The 25,923-nt window shown below is 40.7% G+C and overlaps 1 protein-coding gene across 1 annotated transcript in view; it reads right to left on the bottom strand.

Moving 5' to 3' along the window:
- The window catches only part of csmd2 (CUB and Sushi multiple domains 2), a 285,801-nt gene that overhangs the window by 175,484 nt on the left and 84,394 nt on the right, over positions 1-25,923 (bottom strand). The window contains exons 4-5 of the mRNA XM_042506230.1: positions 25,032-25,226; positions 20,083-20,290 (exon numbers count right to left, since the gene is read on the bottom strand). Coding sequence (XP_042362164.1) covers positions 20,083-20,290; positions 25,032-25,226 — 403 coding nt within the window. The remainder of the gene's footprint in view (positions 1-20,082; positions 20,291-25,031; positions 25,227-25,923) is intronic.

Below are 25,923 nucleotides of genomic sequence, written 5' to 3'. Positions count from 1 at the left end.
CTTGAATTATGATTCAGTGTTTTATTTTTTGTACCTACATTTCAGATTCATGTGTTTGCTCTGTGCTCTGTCTCATTGTGGCTCTTCATACTGCCGCTTGTAATAATCGCTGCAGTCTTGGAACATACAATGAAACATACTGGTTTTGAACTGCCTGTGGAAAAAATGAACATGTAAGAGTCAGTCTGTCCATTCTTGATTAAAGGCTCTGTTTTCGCTGTCTACTTTTCTCCCTTCACAACACACAAAATGAAATTCATTTTCTATGACTCTTATTTCTCTGAATGTTTTCTCTCATCTTGTTTCTCCCGTGTGTATCCCACTGACTCAAGTCGCAATGCTTATTATTGTAATTTGGTTGCTTAAGTAGCAGCACATAAGATAATAAAACATATACAACTGGTCTGTGCATGTTAAACCAGTTCCAAACTACTGCGCAGGTTAAAGTAGAAACGCTACGTCAAAATTTTATAGCTTTGTTTGAGCTGGGTCTAAGAATTTGCTTTCACTTCGTATGCAGCAGCTCATAGATACTAATTTTGGGAAACTGAGTCTGGTCTTTTTCCTACAGGTATTCTAGGAGTTATTGCCTGAAAAGAACAGAGATTCTGCATGCAGAAATAATTGTTTTCAGAAGTCGTAAATGCGTATTATAGTCTTAGAATAACAAAGATGTCTAACAGTAAGATATAAGCACTCCGCACTAAAAATGAAAAGTGAAAAAGAAGATTGGGAATAGAAAAAACATTATTTTAAGCCACAGCAACAGCAATCAGCTATTCCACCGTACTTTTACAGTTCAGCTCTCAAGTCTCCTTTGTTAATGTATTAATATAGTAAAAAGGCCAAACAGGGATCTGTAAACGTGTATAGACAAACAATATCTCAATGCCAGCCTGCCTGTTTGAACCAAGGTAATCAAAAGGTATTCCATCACTGAGCAAAGCACAAGTCTGTACACAATGACTAATGTTGCACCTCTAAATGATATGACATGCCAGAATTAATACCCACTGCAGACCATTAACCACAACTGACATACTGTATTTTCACAGCAGGAATTTATTTTGTGGTCTCTGTTTAAAAATGTAATCAATACATTCATTTGCCCATGTCAGACTGTTTATAGAAATTTGTTTGAAACCTAAAACAAGAATGAATCAGTAATTGTGTGTAACATAGCGCCTGTTAGTAATAGGGAGGGTCAAATAGATGTGTTAGTATAAGTATATATTTCCTATGGACTGAAATCAAGAGTCAAAGTGGAAACAGACTGAGGCCTTGAACATTACATAAGATGCATGCAAGTTAAATTCTGTCTTCCTTCCTCCACCCTTTCTTTGCTCATAAAGAAAGCTCAATAACAACAAACAATCCCACTGGACTCAATTAGCTACAGTTAAATAAATGGTGTGACTTTAATGCCCTGCCCATGAGCACCCAAATATCTTCCCACTAAGATATATTTCTGTGTAGGTGTGTGCAAGAGTGCATGCATGTGTGTGTGTGACTTTATGTTCACACATCCTCTGTCTTGGGATCTGCCACGGAGCTCCCTGAGCAGCAGCGTGTGCTTGATAATTAGCCTCAGATTCAGCACTTCTGTGAACACACGCCTGGCTGGCAGAGGGAGGGCTGCCTCAGGGAAGGGTGAATGCTATGAGTGACTATCATTCACCACCCAAATCCAGTGACAACAAAAAGAAACACACACACAAACACACACAGACACACAGATAGACAATGCAACAATTATCATTTTCCTCCTTTTTTATCAGTCTGATCCCTAAAATAGCTTCTGTGCAGGTTCAACGTGATAACAGGTAAACACACAGGTCAAAGCTATGAGCACCAAGTGCTACAGATCAACAAGTGACCTGGTTTACTACTATTATGGTTAACCTAATCAACACATTCTCATTCCATGTCATCGTATGTTGCCACTTTGTCAAATAACTTCTGCGTCTACATATTATGAGTTAGGTATCCTTTTGTGCCTGATAATTACGTTCCGGGATGCCGCCACCATGATGTCAACAAATGCATATGATGGGATGACACTGCACGTGGTTATGTTTAAACATCTACACCACACGGCAACAAACACTGGAACTACAACAAACGCACATGCTGGCATGGATAGTTAGGATTAAGGGAAGCAGGCACATGGTAAGGTGATGTAAAAAAAACTAAAAAACATAACATTCAGAAGGGAAGTGAACCCCAGACTACAACATTAAAGTCTGTTGGTTTTGGGACCCATCCATCATCCCTCCCACTCAACCTATAGGTGCCCTCGGGCTATTTATATTACGTCAGTACCGGCAGTGTTTCAACTTGATGCTGTCCAGCCATGTTTTATGCACATGCAACAGGTTCCATCAAGCTGCCTTCTCAAGTTACGCTGCCTGTGCTTGCATTGGGTGGACACGGAAGGTGCCATCTGGCTGTCCACCTGCATATAACAACACCACAACCTTTTCTGTCAGGCCGTTTTCTCAGCTGACGCCACCCAGCACATTCCATGCGCACGTGAAAGGTGCCTTTTGACACTGCTTTGTAAGTGTGTCGTACACTTTTGGTATGGGTGTGTGACACACTAACAGGGCAGTGCTTTTTGACAAGTGTCGGGACAACCACAAACACATTTTGTAAATAACAAGGGAAATGATTCAGCTAATTAATTACCAATTATCCAAATTGCATCCTGGATGCTGTTTTCTACATTTGTTACACCCATCTGTTAAAGATCTAGCAGACACCCGTAGTGTCAACCCTTTGAAAATGCAAACATAAATCCCAAATGCACAAGTGACTGACACATCGCCATTAGTTAGGTCCTGGATGATTCATCATTAGCTAAAAGCTATGATAATTTAACTTAACATAGCCACAGGAAGTGGTCATGTTCATATTTATCCATCTATCCAGCTTTATATATATATATATATATATATATGTATATGTATGTGTGTGTGTGTGTGTGTGTGTGTGTGTGTGTGTGTGTTGTTTTTTTTCCCCCCTCTTCTATATGAGAAGAGAAAACATGTAATCATGTAATAATGTAATCATGCCTATACTTCAAATATTTTACTGTGTCTTGGCCACCTCTGAAACTGGATCAAATGAATGTGGACCAGTTAGCTACTTTGGATAGGCAGCTTGCGATGGGATTCAGTAAGAAGAGATTTAAGAAGCCATATTGTCAAAAAGGATGACAATATTTTGCACATGAGAAAGCTGGACTCATTCACTTTGGATATCTTCCTCTTGCATGCCCTTGAAATAAAGTTTCACAGACAAAACACACTGTGTGTACTGAGGTTAAAAACCAGTTTAACCTTTGTTTGACTGCCATTCGATAGCTGTCAATAAAGAGAGTTGCCTCAAATCTGATAAAAGTATCGGCTTATAATCAGGGGCTGGAGTTTGTTTAATTCAGAATCGGCTATTCTTGGTTTCCATCCTCAAATGTTTAGTTTTGTTGGAAAAAATAAAAAACATCTAAAAAAAAAGCAAATATGACAAACATTTTACAGAAGGGTTTCAACTGCTGCTTGGTGGCATGCATGGCATGCATACAAACACATCATACAGAGGTTTTATTGAAAGCTTTACTCTCTATGGCATAGAAAGCTGTGTATACCCCCACAAGACCTAAGAAAATAGTTAAATGTTAATAATTGATAAACTCCGCTTTGAATGCGTTGTAGCACACAATATTAAGGGCTCATTGTGGGACTGCACAAGGATTTGATAAAAACAAAAGTTTACTAATCCAACTTTCAGTTACATTCTCTTAATTGCCCAGTTCTAAATTTGTGTGAGATGAGACAAATCTATTCGACCTATAGTAGACAAGGTAAAATAAGAAATGAAATGTAGCTGCACAAACACTATTTGACCTTGGTCTGATTGGAACAACCTGTGCCCATTAATTCACTCCCTCTATATCCAGTCTCCCTTCTTTTTAGTCCTGTTTGACAGCCTCTTCGAATCAACCTCCCCCCTGTTTCTGTGGCCCTTCATCCTCCACATCTCTTGTTCAGCCTTGCTCTGTGTCCTCCTCTCACCCCTTCCATATTGGTGCCAGTGTTTGCAGTCCTGTGTCCCTGCTCCTCTGCTGTTTCCCTCCTCTCCTCTTGCACCTTTGATGTCAGGACCACAGCTAAAGCCTGAGCTAATCTGCTGTGGGGGCTTCCTGAGCCCCAACCAGGCCAAGGGTTGGAACCAAGAACATGGCACAGGAGCAAAAGGAGGGAAGAATGAATGGAGTGAAAGGAAAACACTGCAAGAGATACATGTTTAATTCTCTTTAAATGTATTGTAATTCAGCGTTTAAAGCTTGTCACTTGAAGAATATTTTAAAAATGAAATCACAAATTTATGGATACGCATAATGTATATTTTAAATGATACACAAAACAGACTATAACCAGTGTTGGACAGTAAGTTAGTTTACTTAAGTACAGTTTTTGAGTGTTTGCACTTTACTTGAATATTATTTTTGTTGAAAACTGACTCCACTACATTTCAAAGGAAAATATTTTAGTTTTGACTCCACTACATTTCTTTTTATTCTCATGTCTGCAGAGGTTGTATTGTTTCTACAATGCAAAAGTACATCAAACTTCATCACCATCCACAAGAATTCACCAACCTGAGAAAGCATATCAATTTGTGTTTCTTTGGGCATTAAAAGTCTTCACAACATATTCAACAAGCTTTTCATTCTACAGGTTCCACAAGCATTGCATTCAAGTGCATTCATGGGATTGCTTTAGAGTACTGAGGATCAGTAAATGTATTGTGACAATATATAACAATGTGTTATGTAAGTATTTTTAAAACAAGTACTAAAGTACATTACTATCTATACTTTGACTCAGGTAAAAGAGTTGTTAACTTTGTCAACTACTTGCTGTAGCCAAGAAACCTGAGAGAGCAGTGTGACAGTGTGTATAGTCAACGTCATAATCTATACAGTTTTTAGAAGTATTAATAAAAGGATAAATACAATAGAGAGGCTTACAGCAGGCCAATTAAGGGCCCTGGAGGAAGACTTTGCTGTCAGGGGAAGCATTGTTGTGAAGGATGGAGAAAAGATGAAAAAACAACTTGAGAACAGCGTTTGCTGTAATGAACTGGGAACGAAGGGAACTCGAGGAGGGAAAGTCCAAAGAAAGCCTGTGTCAGCAGACTTTATGAAAAAAGGAAGGATGCTAAGAGGAACTAAATGTATTAGCTTTGGTGAAGCCTATAGCCAACCCTCTCCTCCCCTCCCCTCCCCCTCCCCCTTCCCTCCCTGTGGCTTCCACACCAAGAGAAGAAAAGGCAGAATAATCCCTCAGCAACACTACTTATCTGCGTTGCTCTGATGGTACTATTTATAGCACATTAAAGGGGTAAAAATGCCTTTTCTTCACCTCTGATACATAACATAAAAATACCCTTCAAAGTTAAAGCTCTACTAACAGGATCAAGTGTGTAAGCAAAGGCAACTCAAACAAAAAGGGGTAAAAAAGAGAAAGAAAGAACAGAGCTCTCCAAGTCAGGGGTTATCCAGAAACATAGTCTTCAAATAAAATAATACTTTTTCTGCTTTATCAAAAAAGGCACATTTAAGTTAAGACCTCATTTAACTTGCACTGCAAAGAGAATTCATAACCACATAAAGGAAACAAAGTTTCTTCAAAGACCACCAACACTACTTTATGCTGACCTAGTAATTGCACAACAGTACTTTTTTAAACAACAAAAATCAGTCAATAATATTCCATAGAGATGTCCTTGTCCTCTCTGCAATACATTGTGTAGCTGCTGCAGCTAATAAGGGATTTTAATCATCAAGATTTGTTTATGGTGAATCTTTTCATTAATAAGCTCATATTGAATGCTGTAGATCCAATATTAACAAGAAGAAATGGAAAAAAATAAAGTTAAAAACAGCTGCACAGAATTTAAGTGATATATTAGTGTAGAATCTTGCTGGTCAGTTTAATTTTTATTTCCTTGACTCTCATGCATGTGCATAACATCTCCAGTAATTTCTAGAAAACAACACTGAAAAACTCCAAGTCGAACATACTATGCATGCTACCAACCTGTAAACATACAAACAGATAAATCATACAAAGCACTTCATTATGCAGTGCGGACCCAGGGCCTGGCAAGGTAACAGTAATTAGCTTGACAGAACACTGTGGACATGAAGAGAAGGTAAAGCTCCCTACAGGGCAAGTTTTCAATCAATCAATCAATCAATCAATCAATCAATTTATTTATTTATTACATGCAAATACAAATCTAGTGAAATGGTATCCTGTCAGTTCCTTCAATTTGTGCATTAAAAAAGAGTGTAATAATGAATAAGTGTGCATGATTGGGTGGGGCAGTCTAATAGGGTCCTCATTTAGAATCCTAGTAGCCTGAGGGTAAAGCTCTTCCTAAGCATCTCAGTGTTGGCCTGGTGTATCTGCTCCCTTCATCCCAGACTCAACACAGAGAGGAGGCCATTATCTGGGTGCCTGACCCAGCCTGCAGGTATGGCTACTCTGCTTCCCCTACTCCAGTGACAACCCACAGAGCTGAAAAGTGAAGGTAAGATCAAGTGCAAAAAATTGCAGTTCCTGAAATGGTCCCTGAAGGCTGGCTCCAAAATGAATCAATTCCCATAGACCTTCCATGTTAAAATGCCCAACTTTACAGCAGAAATGAACATATTTGCAAAACAAAAAACACAAGGGTTTACCACACACTCATTTATTTGTGGCAGCCAACAACGATCAGAAAACGCTAATCTGGAGCTGGACCATACATTAGGAGCGCCATCTGAACATGTAGACAGTTTGGTTAATCACCACACTCTCAGAGCACAGAGCATACTCTGGGCACAGAAGGAGCAGCAGAATGCCAGGCACAGTTAAAGTGAAACTTTACTATTCATACACTGGGTCTAAAAGTTTGCATTCACTCACCTCTGATCCACTGACCTGATCAGATTTCACCAGATCAACAGATCAATTATCCACCCGGCTACTCAAATACAACAAATTGCTACTGAGAAAAAATAATCTCACGAAAAAAGTCTGCTTCTGCTGCTTCCCCCGACCGATGAAAATATCCCAATTTAGAGAGAGAGGACACAGTATGATAAAAAAAAAATGGGGCACACTAACGCAACTTAAAAAAATAGGACATTTGAGATCCAACCGCTGGTTCAAATATGATCACCTCAGGTCACTTCTGGCTCCAAAAATCCAATATAATTTAATGACTGTTTTTGTTTATTTATGCATGTGCACAGAACACAAACAACTTTGCATGTTTATACATGTATTTTTGTGCTGAGCAACAATATAGCCTCCAAAGCTGGCCTCCTGTCAATGGATCAGCTTCATCCCTGATCCATATCATCCATGCAAACAAGCGCACTAATTAGCCATGCTAAGACAAATCACACTGTTTTTCTCTGGTTCACTGGCCACAGCACCTTCCGTAATCCTCCGTTATCACACAGTTGGGGAGGATAGTGAAGCTAATAACACCGTGATATTAGCAGCACTGATCTGCAAGTGATAGAAACAGGCAGCGCTAGCCGTTAATTCTGTCTGCATGAGCCCCAGACCAGACTAATCCCTATTTTAATTATTTTTTCTCCTCACCCCCCGCCCATTCTTCTTGTCAATGTTCTCTAATCAGACCATCTAATTAAAAAAAAAAAAAAGGCGGCCTCAGTGTCGAAAAGAAAGGGTGCAATGTTAGGAGTATATGAGGTTCACATGGATGAGACTGATAACCTGTGCTACAAGTTACAGGAGAATGAACTGCAGGTCTCGTGTACATGTGTAAATGTGTCCTCATTCATTTCAGAATTTAAATGTCACCAACTTTATAAGATCAACTGTAGAAAAATCTTAGCCTTTTAGATCACTTCACTAGCAATAAACCAACAATTTGTTAAAAGTGCACTTGGTGCACCTGCAAAGTCCTGTCATTACCTACGCATTATGTTAGAGCTTTGTCAAGATAAAACTTTTTTTTTTGCCTGTCTCTCTGTCTTTGCTTCTGTCTCATTCTGTCCATGGGGAAAGTAGGATTAAGAAAGATTGCAGTGCTGTGGGATCAATATGATGCTGACACCTCTCTGGCACTCTACAAAAATCTCTACCAAGCAAAAACCCACTTACAGAGGGGGTCTAATGGATCATATAACCACTATATCACTTTAGCTCTGACTTAACCCCTGATGAGGCAACAGCCTTGTCTGCATTGAGTGTAATCGGTTATTCAAAAAGAAAAAACAGGAAAAATCTGACTCAGCCTCTACGCCAACAACTCATCACATAAGAACTGCTAATAATGTAATAAAAAATGCAATAAAAACCATAATTTAATACCCTTCCTATAATACATAATGCAATGACTTTTTTTAACCTATAATGTAATAAGTTGTTTCATTTTATGGTTAGTGCAGGTTATTATAGTTTGTGGAAGTTTTTCATGGAAAATGTAAAAACTGTATATATACGTAGGGCTGGGCAATAAAACAGTAACGAGAAATATCTTGATCTAACTTTACTCAACAGAAATAAAATAAATATTCAATATAGCTAAACCACCCATACGCCCACTGAGGCGGTAGTAATGCAACTTAAACGCCAGTTGCCACTTATCATTATTGTGTGTCAATTTCATTTGAGTGTTATCAAATGACATGACTAAAAGTAACATGAATGGAACTTTAATACATTAACTTGTCTATGAACATGGTTTCTGCCTGAGTCATGTAGGGAATGAATGATCCCAATTCATGATTTAATCAAAGTCCATCTTTCCTCATTGTCTTGACTGAGAAATGGCAACTGCATACTGTCTCTTTAAAACTTAAAAAAAAAAAACTGACTACAGCCTTTTATCCATTTCTTTTGTTAACACTGTTTAAACTGACTGCTGCTGACCAAAGTTAAGATTTATTTGTTTCTTTATTGATCTCTTTGTTTATTCTTTTATTTTTTCATGAATTGACATTTCTTATTATAATTTAAATCCACGTAAGATTTGTAAACTGGCAACTACACACACACACACACAAATATATCCACACACATATACAGTCAAATATATATATAGTCTGCACAAAAAAGATAATCTGTCAGGACTTGTGGGGCTCCACAATATATACACCAATATCAACATTTTTTGCCACCGTCCAAACTAGCCAAAAAAAAGTTTTAAATCAAGACACCAACTGTCCTTCTATTTGTTTGACAGTGTAGCTGAGGCTTTTTACGGTGAGGGCCAGCATTGCCTGTCACCCTTTGCCTCACCACGTTTATTGATGCAGTTGAGAAGAGGTTTTATGGAGGCACGCTGCTGTGCTGCAAGTAATTGCCGGTCAAGGCACGTTCACCAGAGTTCATAAAGGTTCCTCTGTAAATATATTCAGGTTGGCCTGGTGTCACCTCATATGAAAAAAAAGACAGCCTCTGTCTGATGAATGGGAAGAAGAGGGGTATATCACCGCCACTCTGCACACACATAAACACATTCACAGTAGCACCAGATGAGTAGCGAATACATACTGACTGTACAAACACACACATGCACACGTATCCTGGCCCAAAGAAGATTAAGATATATTACACTTCGAACCAGCGAGCACGTCCTTGCTTTATTTCACCTTGCTTGTTCCCTTGTTTCCTCATTCATTACTAGCCACAAATGTGAGCTTTCCTACCCTAAAATACAAGGATATTTTGTAAATAATCGTGATTTCCGAATCGTGTAGAGGAAGAACCCCACTGTGATGTGTCATCAAACATGAGGATGACTCAGTCTGTATGTCTGCTGCTTCAATTGTCTATATGATCCCAGGAGTCTGGAATGAGTCAGCCATAATAAAAAAAAAAAAGGGTTGATACCTGACTGCACTGCTGCTTGAATCTCTAGGTTTCTAATTTTAAAAATCAGAAAAGTTTTTTCTTCAGCCAGTGGGTTCAGGTGGATTCTACTGGTTTCCAAAGCAGTTTCACCTGTGTTAGGGATACAGTACAAAAGAAATAAGTGCCATTCTCTACAAAGCACATCACTCCACTAGCATCAGCACAACGGGGCTTGATTCAAAAAAAGCAGGCTGATTTGCACTGGAAAGAAGGGGGAATTATCTGACACCTTTGGCTGATGTTGTCACAGTAAATTACTTGTCAAGAGGACTAGTTTTTCACAGGAGGCTACGTACTGTGTGTGGTGCACGCGTGTTTGTGGCCTTTGTTCTCATATTTGCAAGTTGTTTTATGAAAAAGGGAGGTTAGAGATGGAGAATAGGGATGTGTTGTGGTTGAGCAGTGACCTAGATCAGACAGTGACATCTCCGTCCACTCAGGGGAACTCAGGAACAAGATGTTCTGCTGTTACTGCAGGGTGGCCACCCTTCAAACACAGATCCACCTTTAAAGTCATTTTGTTTGGAGTTGGTCTATCTATTTTGTCTTTATCATTTCACCACTGAATATAGAGCAATGACACACATTTCAATAAAATATCTACTACTGTTGTGTTGTGTTGTGTAACTAATCAACCAACCTCAGAATGGACAATCTGCTTGCTGTTTAAACTGGTTCACACATGCCCAGTGTACCCAATTGATCATGTGACAGGCATTTTAAGGTGTGTTTATTCGGACTGAGATTATTTCTGAAACAGTGCTTAAAGACTTATGTGTATGGAGACTGTTACCCTTTTAAAATGCGGTTTTTCAAACTTAAACGTATTAGTGTGGACGAGGCCCGAACACTGGACTACTTTCAAGGACCTGTTGGACTTCTTGCCTTGCAGTGGGATCTTGTAAAGTGTGCACATACTCAAACATGCATGTGTGCGCCAGCGCCCGCCCACACACACACACACACACACACACACACACACACACACACACAAACAGCATTACACAGTCAGATGCAATGCAATGACTTGGCATTAAAGGGCTGCGTGTACTCGTCCTCACCGCCCTGCGTTTACAATCTAACTGCCGTAGCCAGTGTCCTCTACAACAAACCACTAAGAGCACTGTGCTTTTGGCCAATTAATTTCATATGATGCTTTCCTCCTAAGCCTCTCCTCTCAGCTCTCCCTTTCCCCCCTTCCTTTTGCTCCATCTTGGCTAATTACTGTGATTGATTAATTGACTAGTGTGACATCCTTCACAGTCCTGTGAAGCTTACTGTGTCACCCCAATCACATTCTCAAAGAAAGATTGGGGGAGGCCAAGGTTAAAGGTATAGAAATCTGGCAGAAAACAGTGCTGTTGACCAAGCAAGGCACTAGAAAATCAATTTCCATACAGCTTCCATTCTCTTTTGATCACACCATAATAAAAAGCCTCTGAAGCAAGCCATCCTTCTTTAGATTAGCAGTACTTGACCCAGGATCTGAATTAAGGGATCAAAGCGAGCTGTAGGATGAAGCATCAGAGAAAGCTGCCGAACAAACATCAGTTTATAACAACTGTTTTCACTAAAGCGACAGATGATGAAAGACAACGAACAAGGGATTGATTGTAGTTTTGACTACACTGATCCTTGTTCTCACTGTATCAACAGTTCTGCAGCTCCTTTCTTAATATAATTAATCAAATAGTAGACGTACCGTAGTAAGACAGACAAGTAAAGAAGATAAACATACCCTCCGCTCCAGTGTCCGAAAGAGCAGGATTAAGCATTTTGGCGATTGTAGATCAAGAGAAAAAAATTGGATATGAGGATTACTCACAAATATATTTTCTAAATGTCATAAATGTATTACAGTACAGTAGCTACTGCAATATGGACACTCAGTATCCAAATTCTCCCATGAGGACACTGATGAAAGTCTTTCTTGCACAAATAAAATAATGTTTCTTAAAATTAAAAAAAAAATCAATTTGCACGCCCAGGGCGCCAATGTGCAAAACTTAAATATGTCTCAGTGTACAATCATAAGCCATTAGTGCATCTGTGGGACTGTTAAAAGCGACAGATTGGATCCCAATGGTGCAGTACTTAGTAAACACAACTAAAGAGACACCCAGTCAGGGCACATTGATCTGGGCCATTACCTCTAACCTCTACGTGTTCTCCGGTCTCACTGGGATGGGAGTGAGGTAACACATGGCTAGACATGCTTACACAGACACATTGCTCTCCAAGCTGCTTGCCTCGGGGGAGCTGGTTTATAGGTTTGACTAAATACTGCCTAGTAAATTGCTGCACCTGCTGTTTTTTAACATAACACAGATGATCAATGATCAATTAATGATTTGTAATAATGAAGAATAGATTGCCTTCCCTTTCTGTGCTTGCTGCAGTTTCATTTTGACAATATAACTGAGAACACACATGGAGGCCTGAAGGGTTGATAGAATACATGGGTCTGCTTTGGCCCATTTTCACTAACCTTGCTTCCTGCACTCCAAATCCCTTCTCCAGCTCTTAGCCTGAGCAATTTGACAGCGGGAGTAACAAAGTGTGGAGTGCTGGGGTGAGCCAATCTGCAGCAAGGCACCAGGTGTTTGAGATAATGTTCCGCTGGAGCATTTCTAGGCGGGTGGCGCAAAGTTCATCATAACTGCAGTTTTGATCGATGGCACGTTGCAGATTGAGTCCTCAACCAAGTGCTGCTGTTAATAAATCCTGACTCAGACAAACAGACTTTAAGGGCTGCGGTGGAGTGACTGGCAAAGACAGCTATTGATCCTATGGTCGAGCACAGGCCGATAAGCCAAACTGGTTTAGATGTAAAAAGCTGACACTGCAGAAAAAAGGAGGTGAAGAATAGAGAAAAAAAGACATCCAAGAAGACAGCAGAGCTGACTTTTTGAAATTCAATTTGTATTAAGTATCGGGGAAAGAAAAAAATTACAGTTGGTAGACCAAGTTTTAAAGACATCTAATATTCAGGTGAATCCTGACACCAATGCTTTACACAGGCTAACCCAGGATTAGTATTATTGTTCCTACCTGTCTGTTTGCACTATTGTACTGTGTACATTGTACATCTGTGCGTTTTTAATAGTGTCATGTATTATGTGTTTGTATCTACCTTTGCTGTGTTTAAGTGAAGCCAAAGACACACTTCCACTGAGGTGTACAATAAAGTCTATCTATCAATCTATTCAAAATACATACAGTATGAACATACATTATAGCTGTTCAGCAGAAAACCCAACAAACTGATAATGCTATGCTAAATTTACAAATTAGACATGATGAATTATTGATTTCCCTTTTGGTGGACACGGGAGGAGATCTACAATAGTGTGAGGAGCTTTACTGTCTTTGGAACACAAAAATTCTGAAAAATAATAGTTGCTGTAGGTTTAGCTGTCATAAATATTTGTACAAGTACAGCATGTTCTCTTAGATTGAAGGAAAAGCAAAAGGTGTCAAAACCCCTTTAATGTTGTAAAAGCACTTATCACATTTACACTACATCCAACTCCCATAGTTAGAATTATGGTTTTTGCATGATTAAGCTTTTAAGAACCAAAGCAAGAACCAAAGCAAGAACAACTACATGTCTGACAGCCATCTTCAGAGTGAAGAACAGGACAATATAAAGTGTTAGATGAGTCTGGAGAGTCTGTGGAAGTAGGCAGTGAAATAAAGAACAGGTAGGACAGAGAGAGACAGACAGGTATCTAGATCCAGTATGATAAGAGGATGTGATAGATGCGACTGGTAAATATAACCCGCTCATAACGCGATCTGGGGGCTCTTTTTTTGTTGTTGTCTTTGATGTGATGATCCTTGACGTGCGTCAGGGCTTCATTACCATCCCTCGCATCAGCCGCGAGACATTTCCATCTCAACCAATGTTTATCTCCGCATGAGCTTTCTCCATTGTAAAGTTCAGAGAAGTATAGTTGTGGGCTTTTAGATATGCACATCATCCCCATTGCAACAGACATGCAAAGTTAGGGGAATACATGAGTCAACAGTAACCGGTGTTTGTGAATGCACAAATCAAAAGAAAATCTTCTGTCATGCACTTGACAAATACCTTGGGCTGCAACTCAAAGTCTAAAATCTGGAAAACTTCACTGAAAGCAAAGCACGCTATTCATTATCCATAGTTTACTTTTGCTTTGGGATGATTTGTGTGTGTTTTTTTACGACTAGAGCACTACTTACAGTAAATGACTATAGGATGTATAATGAAAGACTATAGACTTTCATTAGACAATCAGACCAAACTATCCACTCAAATGCTTTATGACACCCACATAGCGAGGAGAGAGAGAGGCTGACTGAGAAAGATAAAGAGAGACAGTGAGAGGGAGAGAAAACGCCAGAGTCAGACCCTCCGAGACGTGACTAGACTAGTGATGTTGTGGTGAATTACCGGTAAAGCTCCAAAGTGAAACACTTCCTTTACTCCATCAGTCCGTGTTGAGAGAAACAAGCCACAGCATAAGAAATAGGGGGAAAAAAATGTATTCAACATCCACACAGAAAATATACGCCCACTCAACAATCACACCATATCCATTTAAAAACACAGCTATGCAAAGTGCCCCTGCATATGCTGCCAATACTCTGTATTCCCTTGCTGAAAATAACTGCCTTAGCGCCCAAACGTACAATAAATTATGTTTTCAAGCAGGGGACTTTGGGGATTACAGGTGGGCAACTGCATATTCTTGTGCTGCCAGGCAAACAATGGTCAGAGGACATGTTGCACAATTACTCACTTCTGTACACACTCTTGCTGTGACTGTTTTATTACAGGAAATACTTAAAAGGGGGTAAATCTGTAGGCCTTTTGCTTGACATGATGAATGCCACTGTGGAGTCCATGAAGGAGTCCAGAGTACAAGCTTGTTACCCATGAAATAAATGGTATTTGCATGCACACAAACACATTCACATACAAGTGTAAATATACACACTTTAATCGGTATATGCATACATATGTGCACACGGATATTCCCCTATTTTTCTGATTATGATAACATTATGAATTTCATACAGGTCTTGCAAACAGCAAATTCTGAGTTAGTCCTTATTCTGAATGTACCAGTTTTTGGGTTAAGACATTAAGATATGCCATAATTAGTCAGGTTTTAATATCATTAATTGGACATGTATATGGCACATTAGGAATATGTGTCTTAACTGTGGTTTTCACTGCACAAATACAACACAGGGCCTCTTGCCTTTAATGGTCAGGCCTGTGCATCATCATGGTACACAAACCAATTCCCAAGGGTTTGCAAGGCTGAAGATACATGCTGAAAAGGACATTTCTGGTCAGGAGACGAAACACATATTTTTAAACATTATGCCAGACTTGGATATCAGCAGGTTTTTGGATATGTGCACACATCACAACACTGACCTTTTCAGGAACGGAAGTTCGTATAGTGTAAGTATAGACGGCTGCATATAAACAGGAATATTAGTGAAGTATTAATTTTCATTATCAATGGAAAAAGCTTTGCAGGAATACTATCTTTTCAAAATAAGGGCAAAAAATGAAATATTTTGTGCATGTAAATGTAGTGACTGATGCACACAAATCTGTTAAAGGATCACCTACGGTAAATTGGACCTGAATCTCAACTGCAGTAAACCCAAACCTAAATCTCCTGAGCCCCAACATGAAAAAACTTTACCAATCCCTTTGAAAACACAAAAACAAAAGTTGAGGCATTTATCTCCACAAAAATGAAACACTCATATTGCTGCAACTCCCATCGGAAACTGGAGAAAACAGCCCCTGGACTTAAAAAGCCGTTCCGAAGACCATTCACTCACTCTCAGGTGAGTCAACCTAACAGCCAATCAATATATATCCAGTGTTCTGTACTCTCCTCCAACAACTCTTTATCTCTTTCTGTCTCACTCACACAAACACAGACGTGCTCCCTCCACGGGTTGAGACAAGCTGACACATATCACCACTGCAGGGTAATCCATATGCTTGCTAAATGTTAGTGTCTCAGGTCCATAGGGTGTGGGGTTAAAAGGGAGAGGAGAAAGGATAGGAGGCTACCTAGAGGGATCAAAACTCATATGGCTCTCAGATCTTCTTACAGGAAGAAATAAGTTGCATTTACACAGGCAGCTTTGTGTCAGCAAAGGGTTGCATGGAAAAAGGAGAGGAAAAGACTACTCTCATGGGAAATATAGTTTGCAAAAGTTACCAGAACGGAAAATAAAGACAAGTTTTGTTTGGGAACATTTTCTGTAAAATGGTGCAATCAGTGAACTGTAATGCGACAATTTTTTCAACAGGATGATTTTTTTTTTTTTTTTTTGTAGAACCAAGGGAGTAATGGCAATATTCAGAATGCTTTCAACTCCAGATTCGGGGGCTTTATACTCTCTATTTACAGTATCCAAGGTGTTGCGAGAGCTGCTCTCAACATCTCGAGGGAGCACTATTGGAAGATGAAAATGCATTATGGTTCTTTGCAAAACAATTCAGCGCCAAAGAAAATTACAAGTCAAATAGTTGTGAGTTCCACTTAGTAGCAAGCAGGCGAATGAGCATTTGGCAATTGGCGAGCGTCAGGCGTTATTTACATTGCCTCAAAGTGGATGGTGATGGGGAAGAAAATCAATGTGGATGCAAACAGTGTAATGGCAGAGTAATGTGTTCCCCTGGGCAAGCAACACGGGAGAAGTCCTGCCGGGGTAATGCAGAGGAATTCAGTTGCCATTTTTACCAGCTCTTCCCCACTGCCACATTCAATCCGCATGCACATCTCAGCTCCTGAAGTCAGTTTTCAAGGCTGGGTTCTCCTGGTGCCTCTTCAGAATGCTAACTCTGCAAGGGCTGCCAATCAAGCAGCGGATGGTGCGGCAGAAAAGAATGTAAGCATGCAAGATCAGATTCACATATGCAAAGGGGTGATGTTGTTGATTGTGATTGATGTTGTTTACTCTGGTTCATTCTGTTCATCTCGAAACACACAAAAAGACGCACAACAGGAGGGGGGGGGGGGGTAAACTTGACCCACTTTCATTTGAGTTCTTGTGGATCGATCAGTGCCACATAGTTTTGACCCTGATCCCTGGCCTCTCTTCTTCTATTGGAACACTCAACCTGTCAGTCAGGTATCAATCAATAGTGCTCCCAGATCACCCCACAGTTTGAATTAGGTAGCCAATGGGATAGTGGGATGCCAACAATTTACACAGTCTATAACTGTGAAAATATAAAAGCACAATAACACCTTCATTCTTGCCATTTGGTAAGGCCACAAGGATGTATGACATTGTGCCTGCTAACTTCGGAGAAGACATACGACCCATGAAAGCAGCAAATACATGGTTTTAGATGAGAAGAGAAAAAAATCCAATTCTTTTCTGACTATATATAATGCATATGTCCTTGTACAATAAGCTTAATGAGACAATGCTCAGAGGACCCAGCTATGATACTATCACAATAGGTCACGACAATATTATTGTAATTTCAAATGTTTTGCAATATGTTGAGTATTGCAAAAACATATATTCTGATATATTGTGATTTATTACCTTTTTTCAACTGCAAATAAAGCAAAAACTACATTTAAATTTGTTTTTTCCTTTTCAGTATTTTCATCCCACTTTAATCATTTTTATTGCAGATAAAATGTATCTAGTGGACTGAAAAAAACCAAATTGATTTTATTATTCTTTTATGCTACCAAAAGTTTTTGTATATGCAATATTAATAATATCTATAATAAAAAATCACTACTTGGTGTCTGTGCATTGATACAATATTGCCATACAAAATATCGCATTATTCCCCCCACCTCTGGTTATAATACTCAACCTGAAATAAAAGAACAGTATTTTAAATTTAACTATAACTTATCCCTGTGCAAACCAGAATGGATAAGTCACAGCCAATTATATGGTGTGTGTGTGTGTGTGTGTGTGTGTGTGTGTGTGTGTGTGTGTGTGTGTGTGATAGAGAGAGAGAGAGGGCCCACTGAGCCCTTCACTGAGATGATGTGTGCTTTAGGTCAGCACCATCATAGCATCCCACCTAACCTCTCTAATTGGCCACCAGCTGGGAAGGTGTTAGCCCTCCACCCATCTATCTAGTGTCTCACTTCCATGTCCATCCTCTACTCCGAAGGTCCTGCCCTCCTCTCCACCTCTCTCCTCTGGTGCCTGCTTGCTCCTACTGTTTGACCCTGTCACCCCCTTTGTCTGTCCTTACTCCTCCCTTTAAACTCCAAAATTATAGATACCACACCACTCAGACACCTCAGAGATAAAGTTGTAATGTTGAAAATAGGCTGGGGAGTTTTTAGGTTTTGGAAGGAAACCGCCAACACTTTTGAAGTCAACACTTTGTGCATAAAACCCAAGCTAGCATGACTAGAAAGAAAAATGAAACAATAGAGGCAAGCCAGCATGCCTGCATCGTGTCCCCTGTCCCCTGTGCTGCCTTTTCCTTGCAATGTGCACGATCAACTGTGACTTGCACTCTGCATCGCTTGCCAATAGCCCCTCTCTCTCTTTTCAAGACACTTTCTTCCCACTGTTTTCCTTTGCTCTTTAAGACAGTGTAGCCATGCTGCAGGGGCACCACCATGACGCCCTTGGCAACAATCGCCACAAAGATGACAGACTGTAGAAATTTGGGAGCCCAACGGGACAACAGAGACTATATCAAAGTCCGGGACATGAAGCTGATGACAACGTAAAATCTGCAATGGACGCATAGTCAGGCTGCCGTCTGTGGTAGTCTGGGAAGCAATCAACTCTCAGTTGGCCATCCAGAGATTCAAAGAGACTTGAATATCAAGCTACAAGGCACAATTCTCAGTTTTAAGACCGCTCAGAGTCTATCAAGTTCTTCTCAGGATGCGTTTTTGCTTAACTACTGAGTGAATGAGTGAAAGTGACACAAGTTTCCTGGGGCCATCTCACTCTAAGATGACTTCTCATATATTCTTTCTGAACCCTTTTCCTCTATCAACAGTTCTCTATCACTCCATCTTTCTCTGCGCGCGTCAGTTTGTTTCAAGTGTTTAATAGCTCAGCCGATGTTACTCTGTGTCCCTTCCTGCCAGCTGCCTGTGGCTGTAACTTCAAAGTCTCCTCTGTCTTCTCTTGTTTATCCGAACCGCCTGTCTCCTACATGATCCTGGAACTAAACCTGCATTTTTATATATATTCCAAAACAAAGAAAGTGCAGTTGATTTTGCCTGGTGTATATTAGGTGCATCCATCCACCTGTTTTCAATCTATGTATACTTTTCACGCTAACATCAGGCTTGTGAGCGAGAGAGGAACAAAGTGGCAGAGAGAGTGTGAAAAAGTACATCTGTTTGTACAAGTTCTCCAAGTGCCAGCACACATATATGAAAGTGTGAATACATATGTGCACATGTCCGTTTCTGCCCATATGGGCATGGCTCTGTGTGTGCATGCGTGCGCGCGCTTGTGTGTGTGTTAAGTGTGGGTGAAACAACACTATACGGCTGGTGGTGGTAATCGAGCTCACTAATTACTTCGTGAGCTGAGAGAGTTGTCAGAGAGAGGAGGAGCTGCCACAGATGGTGAGAGACCCACAGTGACACCAGGATATCCTACCTCTTCATCATTAGAGCTGAGCATGTGTGTTTGTGTGAGACTGAGTAATTGAGAGAATGAGTGAGGCTGTGTGACCAAGATTGAGTGTTCAAATTACACTTTAAAACCACAGACTACATGATACACCCAGATGGGGGGGAAAAAAAGCTGTGAACTGCATATCGCATAAATGCTTTATCTCTGTATTTATTATTTTATTTCAAAGATCCCACCCACAGCATTTGATATTTGACTACCCTGATGTCTGTATTGATTCCTGCTCCTCTGCTTTTCTCCAGAGATATCTCAGGCCGCTATGGTCCAGACACAGTCACTCTAAGCTGGCTTAGTTCCACTGGACCAGCACAACACCCAGCCACTTCCAACCATACTTCAACCAGCTCATTCCTTCATCTACTAAAGTGCCTGTGGGCAGGTGGTGCACCAGTGGACTCCTCTTCCCTTTCTGTCCCTTGCTCAGCTTACTCTCCAGACAAATTGCTGGAGGCTGACTACTCACCACTGTGAAGAGCCCTCTGTGCCGCTGACCTCCAGTAGGTCATAGTCGTCCTCCAGCTGAAAGTCAGAGAAAACCAGGGCAATGGTGTCTCCTGGCTCTGCCAGCACGGTCCAGGTGCAGTCAGCGTTGTTGTTGTACTCAGCTGGGTAATTGGGGGTGGTGATCACCCCACTCTGGCCTCGCAGTGTCCCACCACACCCATCATCCGCTGCAAGGAGCACATGAGAGAAAAAAATGTTGAAAAGCTAACTGAAAGAGGGAGGTATAAACAAAGATAATCCCGGACTTGTGGTGCAGAGATAATTGAAGATGTACAGACAAATGGAAACAGTAGGCGAGGCAAGGCAGTAAAAGGCTAATAAACACAAACTGCAGTTTAACTGCAGCTAAAGGTCAGCTTTGACCCGCAAGCAGTCATTAAAATCCTAACTGGCTATTGTAAGCTTTTTCAAGACCTGTACCATAGTGGCCCAGCTATAATACGGCATTGATTATGTGAACCTTTTAAAGATAAAACATACTCACAGACTGTACAAAAGACCAATAATACGACGCTCACTCAAAGTAACAGGCTCACTCTGAAACACATGACCTAAAACTCTCTCAATTAAAAGAGACCTTCTGATGTCATAAACACGCAAACACATTATGTCATAACAAATAACATATAATTTTCCAAAATGTATTGGCTGTATATAGCAAAGTTTCCCACACATAATTTATTTGTGGTGGTCGCCATTTACTGATTTTATATTTTTGGAGCTGGAATGTTCAAAGGAGCGCTACCTGAATATATCAACTGTTCTGTTATTCGGAACGCGAGGCGCAGTGAAAGCGAAATTTAACTGTTATTGAGCTGAGTGTAAAGGTTTGCATTCACCCACTCTGCTGCAGCTCCTGTCATCCATCAATCTGATCAGCTCTAACTGGATCAACAGATCAATTAACCACCCTACAACTCAAACTACGGCTAAGGAACAAAAAGAACGAAGAGTTCCACCTGGGCTCTATTGGCTTAAGTTTGCGTTTTCAGTGGACAGCTCGCAAACTGCACTTTTCCTGTGCAGCCCCCATTAAATGCTGGCTCACCAAATTGGCACTCAGTCATCAAAATTTTGAGCAACCCTGAACTTAATGTATAAAATGTCCATAATAAGAGCATAATTGGACAGATATCGTATAAGCTCATTTAATATCTAGCTGCTTAGTAGCTTTGAGAATACATTAAGATGACAGATATGTTGAAGACTGATGAAACTGATGACACAGACCTAATGATTCAGCAAGAGAGGTCTTCCAAACTAAATTACACAGGCTTAACTTTGTAACTTTGTGGATGAAGTTTGACAGGAACCTTCAGTGCTTTCTAGCATTTTACGTTTTTTTCTGGCCCTAAATTATCTTTTTGCTATAAGCCAAAATGCAGACTTTTAAATTTAGTAACATGAAAATGTCTCATTGAGTTACAGCATATTGTTCCTTTGTCTGCAATTTTCGCCATAGGCCAGAGAGACATCAGTCATAGGGTTTCAAAAAAGCCTCGGGCTTTTACCATCAGCACAGAATGGTGTAGAGTGTGTGATGCAACTTAATGCAACGGGGGGTGGGGGGGGGGGTGATTAAATTCTGATTAATTCATATTTGTCTTAATCAAAGCAGCTCTTTCGTCCTTAAGACTTCTTTAAGTAGACCATTAAATAGCAAAACATGAATTTAGTGTGTTGCCAGGACAATTCCCTGCACAGCTTGTGATATATTCATTACAGAGCAGCTTTTAAAAATGCATATCTGAACTGCAATTCCTGCTTGGAAATACAGATTTGAAAATATGGTGTGTATACATCACTACAGTATGTATGGGTGAACAGAGGGGACACATCAAAAGAAGTCTGAGTAACACCTCTGCGCTGTTACTGCTTCTAAAATGATGTGTGTGTCTATGGGTGCGCCTCTGTGCTGGGGTGGTGGATTCATTAATGGGCAGCCAGCTAGCTGTGTGTGCGGTGTGTTGGAAGAGGGAAGGAGGAGCTCAGAGGCGCCAGGCCCTGTCCATCATCCATCCTACCTGTCACCACGGCAACCCCCCTAAGGGAGGGCAAGTGAGTGTACGGACGAGCAGAAACTTGTGAGGTGTGAACTTGAATAGGAGGGAAACCACGACAGAAGGGCGAGGAGAAGGGGATGACAGGTGACAAGCGAGGATGGGTGAGAGGAAAGTGCAGAGGGAGGGTGGACAATGAGGGAAGAGAGAGATGGCGAGAGGGGTGACAGGTGATTGTTGCAGTGGGAGTGACGGGAAGTAGAAGGTAGACAGAAAAAAGGATGACGAAGTGCATTGATATTCCACACAAGACAGTTTCTTCACACTTGAGGGGAACTCTCTGACTGCAAACTCTCTCCTTCACCTTGACTCCCTCCGTCGCTCTCTCCATTTTGTGGCTGCCACTGGTCGATGCAGGTGCTCTACCACAATAGAAAACTAAGTATCTATACCATAGACCGTGTGAAACCAAAAACTGTTGAACACGTCAGTATGTGAGGTGTGCATGTGAGGTTGTAGATGTCAGGATGCTTCCCATGGCTGAACAGTACATATTTTCAGGCTGTCACATAGGATGTCATGGTCTTCCATAAAGGAGCGGGCTGCTTTGATTCTTCTGGGTTTTAATGTAACCATGATATGGGGAAATAAAGGCAACGCATGCAAGCTATAGAAACATGCATGCCAGCAAAATGCATGTTCATATACACCAAACAGCTAAAGCTTGAAAAGTACATTTTAGGATTTTATTGGGACAACTAAATGTGAAACCACTAAAAATCAGGGTGCTTTTGAAATAGGTGGAATGAAGTGTGTGCATGAACCGTAGATAAATAGATGTGTGTGCATGTAGATGCTGTAGATATAAGCTGTGTGACATTTAGAACTTGTCAGTAGTGAGCCTTTTTATGGAAAAATATTCTCAGGGGTTAGGAAAAAGTGTCAGAAACGGAATAAAAGAGTGATGTTAAATCACTTATAAGTATGCTCATGACAACTGTGATGTAGTTTTTGAGATTATAGCTAAGAGAGCAAGTTGATGAGAATAAGAGAGGAAATGTAAAACATTATCTGTGCCATCAATGGCTGGCTATCATCTACGGCCAGACAGCGCTGGCACGTTTGCCCTCTCCTGAGTCCAGAAAGGTGACCGTGCCAAAATGTTCTCCCCTGCTCCCAAACTACAGCATCAGTTCTGCTTTTACACATATGGGCAGGCTCTATAATTGGAGTGACATTAACAATACAAGGAGCACTCAGGTGTACACCTTGACTTTTATGTGGCACTGGGAGACCTCAATTAATCGCAGGGGAAAATCCCAGTTTCTAAAACTTGTTGGCGTGTAATTTCTGCTGAAAAGGTGGCATAATCACATCCTTTAGTGCTGGGGCTTTTTTTTTTTGCTTCCAGGAAGGAGCCTGGCTGGGCATGGAGGAGGAGAATGAAAGAGTCTATTTTATGTCTGAACAGCGAATTGTTAGTGAATTATAGAGAAAAGACAGAGGGAAAGCAGATGAAAGAATTCTTCACAGTTTCTTACATAAAATGTACAATTGAAACCAAATCATGTGCATAATAGCTACGCATAATAATTACATATTTCAATGTGTTTAAATGGAGAACAGGCATGTGCATGTGACTGGGTGGGTGGGGAATGAGCTGGCGCGTGGTGCCCAGCCATGTGTGTTCCTATGTGGGCTTCCTGACTCCCGGCCTCACTGCAGATGGCACAGTGTCTCAGCGCTCTGCGCAGCAGGCACACTGACACAAACCATTGGCCACATGGCCGCAACAAATGGACATACGCGGACATGCAAACTGTCATCATACGCATGCATTTCAATCATGTGAAAATTCAATTTTATACAAATTCTGCAAAATTCTGTACAATAGCATCACATTTGCCCACAGTGAACCATTTTCAAGAACTGTGTCATGTTGGGTCAGACAACACACACTAGCAGGTGTCGCTGCCGCAGGGGTGCTTGCTAACTGTGAGGGAAGGACAACTGGCACAAGCACCTGACTGGGAGCTAACACATGAGGTCCTGTCATGGTAAATAAGATATCAGTACAACCACAGAAACCCTTGTGAGATCATGTGGAGGCCTGTGGAACTGTGTGTATGAGTTAAAGGATGGGTTTTATCAACTGGTGAGCTAAAGATGGCTGGTTACTCTTCATTTCAAAAACAACATCAGTGTTGTCATTTACAATACTGTGATTTTTCAGTGTATCAGATGCTTGATATACTAAATAACCAATTTCATTTACAAAAAAACAGAATTCATGAAGTCTCTTAAGTTTGTCTGTTAGATTGCCTTTGCTCAAAGAATAAATGCATGAGATTATTTCTCCTGATGGACAAGTTCCTTGGGTTTTTTTCCATGGTTGTCTACACTACTTAAAGACTTCCTGGATCCTATTTTTATGTACTTGTACCTAACAAACCTAAGAGCACTTGTCAAACAAGCCATTAAAGCAAATCAGCACTCCCTTCTTACATTGTAAATTATCATGTGTCACGTTTCAGTAGTGCAAGTCACATTTTTAAATGATGAAGGGATTACCTTTGTGCATGTTGACTGGGACGCTTGGTCCAGCCATTCTGTTGTCAGTTGGTATTATCCAGACTTGGCATATTTTAATCCAGTTTAAAAGGTGATGGCAAAATGGCCTCAATATTATTGCAGCACTTAATTTATCTTTGTTATTTATCTATTAAATAATATTAGCTATTTTAACAAACATTCACCAAACTTAAGTTGATTATGTCAGCCCTGAGAGGCTTATATGTCCCCACAAAGCCACTTAAATTGGATATGATAATACTATGTATATATATATATATATATTCAAAATTCTGCCTTTTCTGATGAACACTTCCCCGCTCTCCCTCTGACATACCTCTGCAGTAGGGTAGAGGAAAATCCCATGCAGCAGTACCAGCTGAGGTGGCAAGGCAGGACAGGGTGGTGTGACCCTCCAGCACATAGCCCGGGCTGCAGCTGTAGCGGATTTTGTCCCCAATGTTGAACGTGGACCCCTGCTGGTGGCCGTTGAGTAACTGTCCAGGATTACCACAAGTGTAGCTGGGCAGAGCTACAGAGAGAGAGAGGGGAGAAAATGGACAGTTAATGAGACAGTCTGTGGCACTGCATCGAGTTAGAACTGACAAGAGACAGAAAAGCAGGGAAAAGTACAGAAGAGTCTGGTGACAATGACACACACACACACACACACACACACACACACACACACACACACACACACACACACCCACCCACACAAGTGTGTGTGGGGGGGTTATTTTTGTTTTTGTATTCCCCATTTTGTGCCTGGGAAACTAAGAAATTACATCTGATGAGATTACACTTGAACACATCAGAAGAGCGTTCTGATTTAATCCTCGCCCAATGCTCATTTTTACCGAAGAGCTTGAACCCATCATATTGCAACTCAGCTTAACCTTTATTAGCTGAATAGCTCGACGTAACTTGCTCTCCTTCTGCCAATGTCAACAAAGATTTGTTATTCACTATGTAGCATTTGATGAAAACCACAGAGTAGGTCCTCTGATGCGTTGATAGTGAGTTTACTGTGTCCTTAGGCATCCCAGGGAAGATCTGTTCATCCCAAACATGTTTATATGTCTATTTCCTCAGGACGACCGGACATTCATGGTCTGGAACCCTGCTTTTTAGCCTGCACAAAACTGATGTGACACAACAGAAAAACATTCACCACGGCCATCAATGAATGTCATCTTATTTTATGACAGACCGATGGCAGTCAACAA

This window comes from Plectropomus leopardus, chromosome 18, assembly GCF_008729295.1.
Source record: "Plectropomus leopardus isolate mb chromosome 18, YSFRI_Pleo_2.0, whole genome shotgun sequence".
NCBI lineage: Eukaryota > Metazoa > Chordata > Actinopteri > Perciformes > Serranidae > Plectropomus > Plectropomus leopardus.
The sequence above is the reverse complement of the archived record's forward strand: the minus strand, read 5'-3'. Positions and strand labels throughout refer to the sequence as shown.